At 37.7% G+C, this 15,035-nt stretch overlaps 1 protein-coding gene across 3 annotated transcripts in view; it reads right to left on the bottom strand.

The window, feature by feature from the left end:
• Positions 1–15,035, bottom strand: part of tax1bp1b (Tax1 (human T-cell leukemia virus type I) binding protein 1b) — a 115,242-nt gene that overhangs the window by 16,584 nt on the left and 83,623 nt on the right. For 2 of the 3 annotated variants that reach the window (XM_060824619.1, XM_060824621.1), the window contains exons 14-18: positions 14,797–14,892; positions 14,127–14,301; positions 13,800–13,951; positions 2,169–2,260; positions 1,969–2,065 (exon numbers count right to left, since the gene is read on the bottom strand). In XM_060824619.1, the coding sequence (XP_060680602.1) occupies positions 1,969–2,065; positions 2,169–2,260; positions 13,800–13,951; positions 14,127–14,301; positions 14,797–14,892 (612 nt within the window). Of the gene's footprint in view, positions 1–1,104; positions 2,066–2,168; positions 2,261–13,799; positions 13,952–14,126; positions 14,302–14,796; positions 14,893–15,035 lie in introns of those variants that run through there. The other variant, XM_060824620.1, reaches the window with a different exon arrangement.

Raw genomic sequence — 15,035 nt, 5'->3', positions numbered from 1 at the left:
ATGAGCAGGAAAATCTCTGCTGGATGGCGAAAGGATCCTTTGGGGCCTTGGACGTAAGGGGGTGTGGGCACAGGTTTTACACCTCTTGCAGCGGTGAGGGTAGGTGCTGGGGGGAATGGAGGGAGCGGGGTGGAGGTGGACCTAACGAGGGAATCGTGGAGGTAATGGTCTCTGTGGAATGCTGATAGGGGTGGGAGGGAAATATATCTCTGTGGTGGGGTCAGATTGTAGGTTGTGGAAATGGTGCAGGATAATGTGCTGTACCTGGAGATTAGTGGGGCGTAATTGAGGACCAGGGGTTCCATCCTTTTTGTGGATGGAGGGGTGGGTTCGAGGGTGGAGGTGCGGGAAGTGGAAGAGATGCCCAGGACGGCATTGTTGATCATGTCAGAGAGGAAATTGCGGCCCTTGAAACAGAAGGCCACCTGAGGTGTCCTGGAGTGGAACTGATTTGCCTGGGAGCAGATACAGCAGAGGCGAAGGAATTGGGAGTAAGGGATTGCATTATTGCTGGGGGGAAGATGGGGTTGAGAGGAGGTGTGTAGCTGTGAGAGTCGGTAGGTTTGAGGTCGATGTCCATGTTGAGTCGGTCACTGGAAATGGAGACGGACAGGTCCAGGAAGGGAGGTGTCCGAGATGGTCCAGGTGAACTTGAGGTCAGGGTGGAAGGTTTTTATGAAGTTGATGAACTGTTTAACCTCCTCGTGGGAGCGTGAGGTGTCAAGCATAAAGCTAAGTCATTGATGAAGATTTCCGTAGGTAAGTTCAGGTGGGTAGAATTGAACCAATGTTACAGAGACAGAAATAAGTTGTCTTAACAGTGGCATGAATATTAGGGTCAGATACAACACCAAGACTATAAGACAATCTACTTTAGCCTCAGAAAGTTGCCTTGGAGAGAGATGTAGAATTACATCTGTCAGAAACTCCAACTCGTCATAATACATCAGATTGCAATACTAGCGAAACAGCAACCTGATGTTAACTGCTACAAAGCAATTAGCCTGCATGCCAGAGTTGGGACAAACATATTTTAACCACAATAATAATTTCATTCTAATATTTAGGATTACTAAAAGGATTACTAAAAACTAACATTAGACATTTGTCAACAGCTGAACTCATCTTTATTATAAACAGAGGTCCCACTGCTTTATAAAGCTGGATACACAATCACCAGTGACAAACAAAACTTAAATAAACGTTCAGATCTAACATAATAGCGAAATTATTCAGAAAATGTATACCAGAAAAGGGACATTAAATATCAAATTCACAATGAAGGATATTTTCTAACATCTTAATGGAAGTGGAACATTTTACAGGATATATATTCAGGTACTGTTGCCCAGAAGCGCACACTTTTTTTTTACAGCATCAGAATGAAACTCAAAAGTCAGGATCTCAGATGTACTTAAACTTGTTAAAGCAAATTCAAATATTTGTATATAGTCATAGTTTGAAGGCTGAAGCATTATACAGTTTAGGATCCATAATAGATTATATGTTCGAAGTGTGCTTTAGCCTAATGTTCTAAAGTAAAACTACAATCAATTTTAAGATAATCATCCATGGCAGAGTGATAACATTGCAAATAGTGTTCAAATTAGATATACTTGGTTGTTTTCTACCGCAACTATTCATTTCAGTACTTGCACCATTAGTCATGCTTTTACATAACTTTTATGCACTGCGGTGTATGCATGAGATTAAAGATGGTATTGAATAAAGCAAAACTACTTGTTCAGCCAGTATTAAAGGCGCCATTCAGTAATAGCAATATCTAGTGTACTAACTAAAGTTTTAAAATTCAATGCAACTAATTTTAGTTACAGATCAAGGAACTTAAATAGGCTTTGTAATTTAATCAAAGCTCTGAACATTTTCAGAAAAATGTGTCATGACATGTTTTTCAAATACACGCTGGTCACAGTCTGGGGGAAATTGTTCATTGCACATGGGACACACCTTCCAATGACTTTCAACATGCTCTTCAAATTTGCTCTGATCATAGTTAGGTGGAAACACCACATCACACAGTGGGCACTTCTTGTGGAGGTCAAGGCTACAAAATTTAAAACAAAGCATGTTAATGACGTTTTTTTTAAAAAGCACGGAAAAAGGTTACATGAAAAATACATTCTTGAGAATCTAAGAAATCAACTTGCCTTGAATTAAAGCAGAAGTGAGCACCTCGTTCTTGTAGCCGGAATCCTGGAGGATCAGAAATACCTGTCGGTGAGCCATCTTCTCCTTCATCCTGTCAATAAGATAATGTTAAGCACTTAAACAAGGAAATGACAATAATTTCAGGAAGTTTATTTGCAAGTGATCACATAGCAATTATAAAAAAGGCCAGTCAAAAACAGCACCCCTACATTGCAGTGACACACTCCAGATCTAACGGAGAAGTACTGCCACACAAAGTCTCAAGTGTCACACTAATATGTCAAAACTTTAGTTCCTAATGCTTTGCCTTGGTCTGCATAAGTATCAATTACAAATTATCTGTTTCAGAACACGTTTGTCTCGATCAGAATTATCGTACACTGCTTTCAGAGTGAGTTTCCTTTTCACACTGTTACATTAATGTGTAAACCCACATTCTAGAACTGAAATAATGTGGCACAGCAAACTCCTAATTATACCTAACTGCAATTAAACAGAATTGGAACTCCAGGATGTCACATTTAGATCATATTTCTGAAGGTGTTTGAAAATAATCTCTTACAATGCAAACATTTTTTTAAGTAAGGGTTAAATTTTGGAGCAAAAGTTTTTTAAAAATCTAGATAGAGATTATTAAAATGTTAATTTGAAATTATTTCCCATGAAGAATTACACCTTACTCTGGTCTTGCGGTTTCTTACATCCCTCCCTCTGGGCCAGTAACAGCAGATTCAGGTCCCACAACAGGACTTAACAGTCATGGAAAAGGAGTCAAAACATGTCAGAACAGGCTGATATTCGTCTCTAAATCCCTCTAATACAACTGTGGCAAGCTGTAGGAGCTGGAGAATTTCCAAAATCAGTCAAAACTATGCTTTAGCCTTCGGCTGCGGTGCAATTGCCTCCACGTATGAAAAGAGTCCATGCCTGAGTTCATGCCATGGGCAAGAGTCATTCTTGTTTGGATGAACTACCACATATACCTCACGCTAATGGCATTGTGAAGTCCTATGATCTCAGAAGGGCAGAAACTGGATAGCACAACCTTTTTTTAAAAACAAAACAGCAATGTCACAAGAGGAATTAAATTTGTTGAAGGGAAAAAGATTGTTGAAGGGATGTTTTTTTCCAATATCAACAAGTTTATAAAATGAAGGATTAATCGAAAATATTTTGTTCAAACTGACTAACGTGAGATGCTCTTTATTTTGCCTCAAGTGAGAGTGAAGAAACAACTTCACTCTTCAGGAGAAAAAACATGAGTAGCCTGTTTAGGTCACTAAAGCCTGTTGATACTGTAACAGGCATATTCAGAGAAGTAAGCATTAACAGCAGTACAAGAATGTCAAAAGTTTTTAAGTAACAACCAAAGCCATTAAACCTGAATAAAGCATCATGATTTGCCCATGTTTGTAATATACTTGTTTTGTTAAAACCTGTAAATATCTACAGGGTGTGTATAACATTTCCAAAGTAAATGAATTTTACAAGTAGTTTATTACTTGAGGCCCATTTCACAATTTTTACACAATATACAGTGATGGCAAAGAATTCTACAAGTTACTCAAAAATAAGAGTTGATGCTTAGGTACTCACTCATACAAATGTAACATAACTCAAAATTTAATCACCCGCATAACAATTAAATATTTATTAGGAGATAAACGGCACACTAACAGTCCTTACACACAGTCTTCCAAGTTTGAAATCACTTTCAGTGTGGATGTTAAATAACCATAAAAAGTAGGAACAGAAGGAGATCATTTAGCCCATCAAGTCTGATCTGCCATTCAATGAAATTGTGATTGATTCGATAATATTCAATTCTATTTTACTGCCTTATCCACATAACCGTCTATTACCACACTAATTTCTCACCTTGAATACAGCTATTGACCTACCCTCTGTGGTTAAAAAGAACACTGCAAATTCACTAACATCAGAGAGGTAATCCCTCCACATCACTGTCCTCACAATGTACGCGGCAGATACTCATGCGACTCGGCCAACATTGTCTATCTCATACATTGCAGGCAAGGATGTCCTGAGGCATGGTACATTAGCAAGACCAAGCAGAAGCTACAGCAACAGATGAACGGACACTGAACAACATACAGATAGGAGTGTTCCCTCCCAATCTGAGAACACTTCAGCGATCTGGGACATTCAACCTTGTACCTTCGGGTGACCATCATCCAAGGTGGATTTCGAGATAGGCAACAACACAAAATGGCCGAGGACAAGTTGATTGCCATGTTCAGTACCCATGGGGATGGCCTCAACTGGGACCTTGGGTTCATGTCCCTACATTCTCACACACACTCCTACAGACCCATACACACATACAGACCCTCTCTCATAAACATATACACCCACACACTCACCTCTCAAGGACTTATATACCTTCATACACACACTCACAGATACTCATACCACAACCCCACATACTCACCCACAACTTTGTGGGGTGAATTTGTACTTGCAGAATTACATTTTATTTTGCTCAAAAACTGCATGAATCCATGTAAGATTCTGTATATCCCTTTTTAGATTAGAATCAGTCTGAACATTGGGGCACAGACAGCCTCACACAGGGCACCTCACACCTTCAATGCATTATCTGAGCAGACATGGCATCTATTGTTAAAGTTCACTTGAGAATGTAACTTTAAAAAAAGTTCTGGGATTTATATATGAAAGAATCAAAACCAACATGGTCATTCTAAAAGATGAGAGACTTAACAAACAATCCAGGTCTTTTTCCATGTATAATTTCAGTTACATCACACTGTAAACCTTTGTTATAACTTTTCTTATGAAGGAGCAGCACTCCGAAAGCTAGTGCTTCCAAACAACCTGATGTTGTGATTTTTAATCTGTACTGCCCTAACCGGTGACTACTTATTCCGAGATTATATACCCTCTCGTCCTAGATTCTCCCCCAAGCAGAAACGATCTCTCAGCGTTTACCTTGTCAAACCTCCTAGACATCTTTTATGTTTCAGTACGGTCACCTCTCAAGGAATAAAAGCCTAAAGTGCTCAACCTTTTCCTATTAGAAAATCCCTCCACATTAGGAATCAACATTGGAGGCAGTCCAGAGAAGATTCACAATGACAACATATTTTTTCTGAACTATTGGGAGCAAAACTGTCCACACTATTCCAGACGTGATAGTACCTTGTATAGTTTTACAATATGCCCCTACTCTCATATTCCATTGTTTGTAGGCCAAAATAACATTTGCCTTTCTTATTAGCTGTTGAACTTAAATGCTAGCTTTTGAGATTTATGCACACGGACTCCAAAACCGTTATGCTGTAGATGGTTGCAGTCTTATTCCATTAAGTTAATATTGAGATCCTCTATTCTTCCTGGCAAAGTACATAACTTCTCAATTTCCCACGTCATATTCTATCTGCGAAATGTTTTGACACTCGTTTAAACCACCTATATCCCTCTGCAGATTTTGTGTGTTATCCTGACTACTTGCCTCCTCACTTTTTTTTGGTCATCCACAAACTTGGCAATGCTCTCATCATCCAAGCATTCATATATCTTGGTAAATGATTGTGGCCCCAGCACTGATCCCTGTGGCACTCCAAAAATTACAGGTTGCCATCCTGAAAATGTCCCCCCTTATCATAACTGTTTGGCTATCATCTTTACATACCACTATACTAACTCCAAACACATGGATTCTTACCTTAAGTAGTATACTAATGTGTGGTAACTCTTCAAATTACTTCTGGAAATACAAATATATTACATGCACTGCCTCTCTTTTATCTAAACTCTTGTTATCTCCTCAAAAAATTCCAACAACTACCTCAGGCACAATACCCCTTTTTTGAAGCCATGCTAACTCTGCTTGATTATTTTACATTATTCAAATATCCTTTATAATAGATTCTAACATTTTCCCAATAACTGATGTTCAGCTGGCTGGCCTGCAGTGACATTTTTCTCGTCTCATTCCTTTTGCTAAATAAGGGCATTTTCCAATCATTTGGCACTTTTCTGGAACAAAGGATTTTTGCAAGATTACAACTAGCACATCCGTAACTTCTGTAAACACTTATTTTAAAAACCTGGGCTGCATCACATCAAGTCCAGTTGTGCCACAGTCCAACAGGCATGGCATTTAGCTTAACATTCCTGGAACAAGAATTCAAATCCGCAGTCCAGAGGTTCAGACAAATGTCAAGGGATATACCAGTTCAAGGCCATGATAGCAACCTGGCGAGTTTTATTTCAGATTTATTAAATAATTGAAATTAAAAGGCTAGTCTCATTAATAATCATCACAAAACTACCACATTGTTATAAAAACTACACGACTCCATGAGGCCGTGCATCATTCCCTCAGCTTTAGATTCTACACAAATCTCTTTTGATAAAGGCTGACATACTATCTGCCTTTTTCACTGGTGTCCCTGTATGCAAGTTACTGAGAGATGACACACAGGATTGCCAAGCAAAGTCCATTTGGGCATCAACACTTCTCAATTTAACACCAGGCAAGAAATACGCTGCATCTTGACTCTTCTTTCCAAAATAGATAACTGCACTTAATTTTACATTCCATTCCATTAACCATGTGATTATTCACTCAACTTGTTCAAATCCTCTTGAAGCCTCTTTACCTCTTCCTTGCGATTCGCATTTCCACCCTATTTTGTGACACCTGCACAAGTTAAGGCTGCCTGAACATAATTAGCAATGACTACTAGATGGAGAAATGAAATATATGCTCGCCACAAGGTAGATAATGAACTGTTATAGACAGACTGGCCATTACTATGAAGGGTACTTCCTGTTGACTGTCACCTGTCCTTTTAGCCTTCATGCTCACTATGTGAGACCCATGGTCATGTGGCTCCTCATATAATTCAAGTGCCTCCCACTAATGGTGGAGCTGAAAATCTTTCAATACTATTTGGCCTCTGATTGGCCTTCCAGACTTCAGACTCTACTGTTATTAGGTAAATACATAACTGGGCACTGAATGCACACATAGCCAAATAGGAGCCTCTTTCCAGGAAAATAGCTCTGCCAACTTGGGTCCTGGCATAGAGCACTCAGGGCATCCATTGAGTTGAGACATCAAAATCCTAAAGAATTCAGAAAATTCCTGGCTAAAGCATCCAGTGACTATACACCAATCTCAAGCATCATTGTTTTAAAACTAAAATTATTTCTGCTTGATTTAGTATATTAGATAGCAATAAAGTTGTCAGCACTGGTTCAATGGTAATGATATTAGAAGTTTGCAAGTTCACATTTCACTCCAGAAACTTAACCCATAATTCAAGTTGAATACTGAGACAATGTTGTACTACTGGAAGTCTTCTGGATGAGGTACCACCTCGCTGTCATAAAAGATCCCATGAAAGCGAGAAAAACAAATGGGGAGATGTCTACGAAGTTTATGCCAACATTTATCCATCACTTTGTCATCAGTCATCTGCCTGGCTATACCCGCATTGCCATTTGGTGAACCTTGTGTACAAAGCTGGTTAAATAAAAACTGAAAGAACTGAGGATGCTATAAATCAGAAACAAAAACAGAAATTCCTCGAAAAGCTCAGCAGGTCTGGCAGCATGTGTGGAGAGAAATCAGAGTTAATGTTTTGCTCAAGTGACCCTTCTTCAGAATTCAAAGCTGGCTGCCTGGTTTCCTGCTTTATAACAGCGACTATACCTACAAAATACTTAATTCACTATGACAGTTTAGGACAGCCAATGGCTGTGAAAAACACTACATAAATACAATTTCCTTTAAGACTGTTTTACTTCTACGTTAAGTCTGAGACATTTAATGGCATCAGTATATTTTACCAAGCTTAATGAGGCTAACTACATGATTGGGAATGTAGAAGTAGAAAATTACTTAATTCCCCTACCACTTCTCACAGTTAGCACCAAAGCTGACCAAAATTATGACGCAATTCTCTGTACTGCAGCCACATATGTTTCTGTGATAGCAATATCTAAATTAAGAACTGGAATTTAGGACATTTTATAAAAAGTAGTACTAATCAAAAAGGAAAAAAAGCAAGAAATAAATCTTTTTTCTGACACAAGTGATTTTGACAGGTTGGTATGGAATGTAATTTAGTCATTATTTTTGTACATTCTGACCCTCCTCATGTGGAGGATACAGGAGAAACTTGCTATTGCCATCATTCACTACGTACTCAGCAGCAGATTACTGAATTGGCCCAAAGCCACCATAAAGCACATGCACCAAAATCAGCAGTGTGCAAATACATCATTATCTTGGTTAGAATTCAGACGCACAAATCCTTAATCATCTTAAGCTCATGTTTAACACTGGAGAATTTTATTTAAAGAAACAAAAATTCAAATGAATAAACTGACAGCCAAAAGATTCAATGGCTATTTAATCCAGATCAATGGCTTCAATGCTCCACAAAAAAATTAATGTCTATGAAACACACAGCACATGACTAGAGCCCAAAGCCCATAACAGAACAACTGAATAAGAATAAAACAACATTTCAAATGGGATAAAAAAGACCTAGAAAACAGAAAAGCTGTCAATTTCAATTCTGCAAAGTCTGTCAATCATGATCTTCACAAGAAAAAAAACTGTTCAGCCCTGCACTACACTTGCCAGCGGTCAGCTTGGAGTGATCTGTATATCCCAGTAATGCTAGTCAAGCGTGTCACACATGTCACAGCGCAGTCAGACATATCAGCTAAATTGCCCAGTTGGGCTGCTCCTCTCATCAGTTCTGTCAGTAGTGCTCTCATTTCATGAACACTAACAGCACATAAATAGCTGCAGCAGGCACTGATGAGGATCACAATGCTGATGGACAGCAGAGTCAGCCTCACAGCTCCCATCAACAGTCAGGGCGATTCTGCCTCACTGGAGGATGTGTCCAAATCTGCTTGCAATTTGAAAAAGCATCATCTGAGAAACTCATATATATGGATCATATGCAGCCCTTAAACAGACAAGTATTGCAAAGAGCAAAAAATACAATGCAACAAGAAAATCTCCATCTCAACCCTCAGGAGTAAATTCCCACTGCAACTTCAGTGTTGCTGTAAAATAATTTTGAGTTACCAGATTAAACTTTAATGTAAATGTTAATGAAGAATGATTCTACTGTCATCCACACACTTTACATTTTAGTATCTGGGTGTTGAACACTGTACATGCACAATTTTTATCCTGAATAGGAACTGGAATGCCCAACCAGCAATATTGAATGAGGATGAACAAGATAGAATCCTGAGACCCAGACTTGGTGTATAAAAAAACTAAACGTTAAATGTCACCACTCACTCATGAGTCTTCCACAACTGTACCCAAAGCAATTTACAGCTTGTCCTCATTTATGTAGCATGCTGGAAAAAAAATTTAATAAAATGGGAACAACTAGTTCGATATATGGAAATAGCTAACTAGGACTTCCCAAAGTGTGAGATGTGACACAAGGTTTGGGAGCTGTGGGCTCCGAGATGAACGCACCTGCTGTGGAAATAATAATTTCTAATGGTTGTGAAACCCTTTTAAATCCTCATGTCTTATATTGCTGATTGGCCTGTCCTAATGGGCTGTTCTCAGAGGCCCAACTGTTACAAAAACAAAAGCCAATGAAAAGCTTGGCATTTCCTTTTCTTGGAGAAAGCCTATATATTTAATAACTATCATCACAAATTACTAATAATCAGGAGTTAATTACATTAAGTTCATACATTCCATCAAATTACTAATAATCCACCTATAGTTTCAATAAATCGGTATGAATAAACGTTTGGCTTGGGATATTTGATTAGAAATGTTTAGAGCATTTTAGTGAAAAACATTTTGGAGGAGCACCCATTTTCGGATAACACGAATGTAAATTTATCAGTTTTAATTTGTAAAATTATATGTTCTTAATGTTAAATTCTCACTCATTTTAATAAATTCTAATGTGATTTTATTTTACTTCATCACAATGATGTCTGCAGCTCAAGATTCTTGCGTTTCACCATTCAGATGGTGTCTGAATGCTCACTCATCCATTTTACAAAAGAAAGGTTTGCATTTATAGTTACTTTCACGACCTCAGCCAACAAGGCAAAGTATAGTCAGTCCAATGCAGAAAAAAGTAATTAAGATCTCAGAGTTAATTATAGGGGACATAATCAGATTCTTTTTGGAACAGTATCACCAGTACAGCAGATTTCTCTTCCTTTCTTTGAAATAGTGCCATGGAAACTTACATGCCCTGAAGGAATACATGTTGCTCTGGAGTGACTGTCTGATGTTGTGTGAGAGAGAGCAAGAGAGCGTGAGAGAGATATCCAGGACAAGCAAATATACCCTTAAATATCTGAGCCACACCATTCAGAAAAGAAGGTAGGAAACAAAAAATGTTGATATAAGTGTGGATCTGTCTCCCACAAAAAGCCATGCATACAATCTGAATTTCTATCTTTCTATGCATTTATCACTATTAAATAAACATGATGTCTACTAGATACTGGATAATGAATTTAGGATACAATAACCTTTGAAACTTGGTCATGAACAAGGTCGCATAAGTAGCTTTCATGGGAACATTAATGGAATAATAGGGAAAAAAAAATGACAATGTAAAAACATCACAACTACCAAATCAGATTTGTCATGTACACATCAAGGGCAAAGTCCTTCAAGTAAAAGCAAACCTGAAGAGGGGAGTTTTTTCCTTACTCATAGTACTTAGTATGTGCTTTTTAGATAAATTGACTATTAGCTGCTTATATACATTTTATTTTCTGACCCTGCTAAAAGTCATGACTTGTTTTCTAAAACCTCACCCATAGTTGCAGAGTCACAGAAGTAGTTACAGCACAGGAAGAGGCTGTTTGGCCCTCTGTGACCATGCCTACTCTTCATGCAGGACCCAGCAAGCCCAATTCCCCCGCTGTTACACACAGCCTTGACTTTTCTTTTCCTCATCAGGTAATTATCTCATTTCTTTTTGAAAGCCCCAATTAACTACCGCACCTCAATCTCAGCAGTGTATTCCAGATGTTAAACACTCAATGCGAAAAACGTTAATTCTTGTTCTTATGTTAATCACCTTAAAACCGAACTCTCTGATTCTACCATAGGAAAATGTTTCTCATTGACTGGCTAGACACCCCAGATTTTGGGCATTTTTAGCAAATTTATTTCCAAACTTTTCTCTAAATATAAGACTGTAGTTTCACCCAACCTATCCATGTAATTGATGCTTCTCATCCGCAAAACTATATTCTTAAATCTTTACAGAAACTAACACACAATATGGAGTTCCACATTTTAAAACTACAAAAGGGTTAGGGGTTATTTGTCATCCCATACAAATGCACCTTAAGCAAAAAAACACAGTCTCTCAAATTAGGAAAATATGCCACATTTATGGTTCTGACTGTGGAAATTAGTTACAATAAAAAGCAACCTCTCTTTTTCAAACTACATTACATAAAAGGGAAACTGGCAATCAATAAACCATCATATCTGAGAATATAGAATTTAACAAAGACATTTAAAGCAAATTAAAACATTTTATGGACTGGAGTTACAATTTCAATCTGGCAAAAATGCAGTTCCAAGATGAGGGGAATCCAGTTGATGCATGCATAACTAATACAAATTATTCTGCTGGTTGTCTGATCTATTGAATCCAATACAAATTAAATAATTAGGATGATTGATTTTTAGGTGCACAGTCTGATTAAATTACACCAAAATTAACTTTTAAAGCAAAGAAAACAATTTTTTTTATTATTATTCCTTAATCACTAAGTGGCTTCATGCTTTCTATAGCCCTTGAAATTCTGTAAAGTCCATGACGTACATCCCATTATCTTTACTGGTGACCCACAGACAATCTGCTTATTGGAACACATTAGAGTCCCTCTGTCTCATTACAAAAGCTGAGTTATGTCAGCAAATGAGCACAAGACACAAGAACTCTTTCTCATGGGTTTGCAGAAGGGCAAAGAGGATCAAAGATACTCAGATCAGCATGAATATGGTGCTAATTAAACTGCAGCAGATGACTAAAAGAGCTTGTCATGTGCAATACATGCACTAGGGATGGTCATATTAGAAATGCAGAATGAACACCAAGGTAGGTAACATCACAAAGTGCACATTTCTAATCTTTCAATGTGGTGTGAAAGTTGTGACAGTTTCTCTAATTATACGCAGTAATAGACAGGAGAGGTTAAAAGTCAGGTAGGTGAAAATCATTTTCCTTTCCTAAGATGCTGAACCCTAGGTTTGAAATCATGCCTGTCTGAACACTGCTCAACTCCTACAAAGGTTAATAGCAATTAAATGCAGCAAACTAGACTAAATGAGAAACAGGTCGTGATACCACTGTATTCACTGTGAACAGAATAGCAGAATTCCAAACAATAGAGCTCTGCAAATCATTTGAATTTGTCCAGGGCACTAACTTAAGTTGCCATTGCAAATACTTGCATTGATTTTTTTTGGAGGAAATGTAGTTCTAGTTACTAATATGAGAACTATGCTCAAAAATGATAGAACTGATGACAATTATATTAGATAGCAGTACAGCGGCCAGTTTCCCGTCACCAAGTCACCCTTTATTTATATGTGCACAGTACGTGACACTCGTCCAGCTTCCTCAGAGTCAGCTGTGAGTGAACAAAATCTTTGACACTCCTATTTATTTGTCAGCCAGGGCTCTCTGACTGGACTGAGTTAACAGCCTCAATCATTGAACTCATACTATGATGCCCAAATGTCAGACTTCATTTCAATCACTACAGATCTCATCTTGTGCAACAACCTTATTTTTAAAATGTGGCAGTTCACTGAATGCTTTCTGTAAATCCAAACACATGACATCTACCAGGAGAAAGTGAGGACTGCATATGCTGTAGAGCAGAGTAGAGACTGTGGTGCTGGAAAAGCACAGGTCAGGTGCATCCTACAAGGAGGAGAATCGATGTTTCGGGCATAAGCCCTTCAACCTTTCATTCTATTACTTTGTCAAACACTTTGTCACTTGTGATACAGACTGTTATAAAACCTTCCCTCCCATTAATACCTTGCTTATTTGCTACCTTTGCTTATTTTCTGGGCCTATCAAATTAAGCACTTGAATTTTAAGGTAATGGTGGAAATTCTAAGTGTGGAATACTCCAGTGTATATACTATATAAAAGATGAAAGATATTCTGGCAAAAATGCAAATTATCTTTGATGAATTTGTTGTTTTACAGCATAATAAAGGATTAAGTATTTCTGCAGAAAAGTTAACCCATGACACTGCCTCAACCGTTTTTAACTAAATAATTAACAAGACAAAACTTTGTTTTTAGCCAATGTAACACCATGACACTGAGCATTAATGAGCCAAATTAATTATGGCGAGTTATGAGATGCATGATGTATGAATGGTATTAGTGACACTTCACTACTACATTTATTTATATTCTTATATGTAAAGGTCAATCAACAAAACAAATCTTCATGACTAGCATTAGTTAATTTTGTTGCTGCACCAGATCGTCCAAAATTAATGATACGCCAAAACAATTTCTGTTACAGCAAATGATCAAATCTCTATTAAGATCAAATGAAAATCAATTAACACTTACATTAATAAGCTCATTGGGATCTTCAAGTCCATCTGGTCTACCAAAGTTGCGAGAAGGTTGACTGCAGACCACTGTACTGTCCAATCCCCAAGCAGGAACCCCAATAGGCACTCTACGGATCTCATCAGGATAAAGTGCTCCATCTGTTCCATCTGAAATCAAATACATCAAGACAAAGAGAACTAATTTGCTGATAATTACAGCAAATGTTAGTTTAGTAGGAAAAAGTACCAAGTACAATTTTAAAAATAAATTCATTCTAGATTCATTCTTCATTCTATTAAACTAAAGTAATATGTCAAGGGGCTGCTCCCAACTAGCACCAACCTCTACCAGACTCTGCATAAGGGTTTCCAAACTTCAATCCAGGATGCTTCACAGGTACACCAGAAGGATCTGAAGAATATGGATTTGGATATTGTAATATTGGTGCAGCCGGAGGCTTTGAACTTGGTGAACTTTGCTCTTCTTCTTCATGCTTACATACCTCCCTTGAAAATTCCTAAGAGAGGGGAAGCAGTTAGCTATAGGATAATTTTTATGTCTAGAGTTAAACTGAAGAGTAATTTGTAATACGAAGCTCCAAACTTCAAAACCATTTAGACAAACCCTATGAGAAATAACAATTCAAAATGAGGCAATCCACTTACTTCCTGTTCAGATTTATCACACGACTAAAATTCAATATCTGAACTACTGTGCAAGAAAAATGTTCACTTGTACAAAATATATTCATAATTTACATCACTACATACAACATGGTTCCACAGTACGCATGATAAAATCATGAGATTCTTTGGCAGTTCAGATGATACGTATACTAACAAATACACCATTTTTCCAAGATAACCCAAATTTTTCAGTGTAGGGTGGGATGGGGAGGGTGGAGACAAAGGGAATATAGGAAATTTAAAAAGTGTCTTGATTTTGAGAATAAGATTTTACTAAAGGACTCATTTCTCAGAAATCATACAAGAAAACTATTTGAGTCACTTGCCTTATTCAGCTCTTCCAGGATTTCCTTCTCCTTGTCAACAATTGCCAATTTTGCTTTAAGTTCCTTTACTTCCTGCTCCTTTTCCGAAAGGAGAACCTGCCAAAAAAAGTGCAAAACAAAATTGATCGAATTTGTGCTCCACCTCACTACTCCTTTAAAAGTACTGTAAAGCGGTTGTGTTTAATACTTAAAATGACAATTGGAGAAAATTTTAAAGGGAGCCTAGACCATGGGAGTGC

Source organism: Hemiscyllium ocellatum, chromosome 5 (assembly GCF_020745735.1).
Source record: "Hemiscyllium ocellatum isolate sHemOce1 chromosome 5, sHemOce1.pat.X.cur, whole genome shotgun sequence".
Lineage (NCBI taxonomy): Eukaryota > Metazoa > Chordata > Chondrichthyes > Orectolobiformes > Hemiscylliidae > Hemiscyllium > Hemiscyllium ocellatum.
This window is presented reverse-complemented; position numbering and strand designations above follow the sequence as displayed.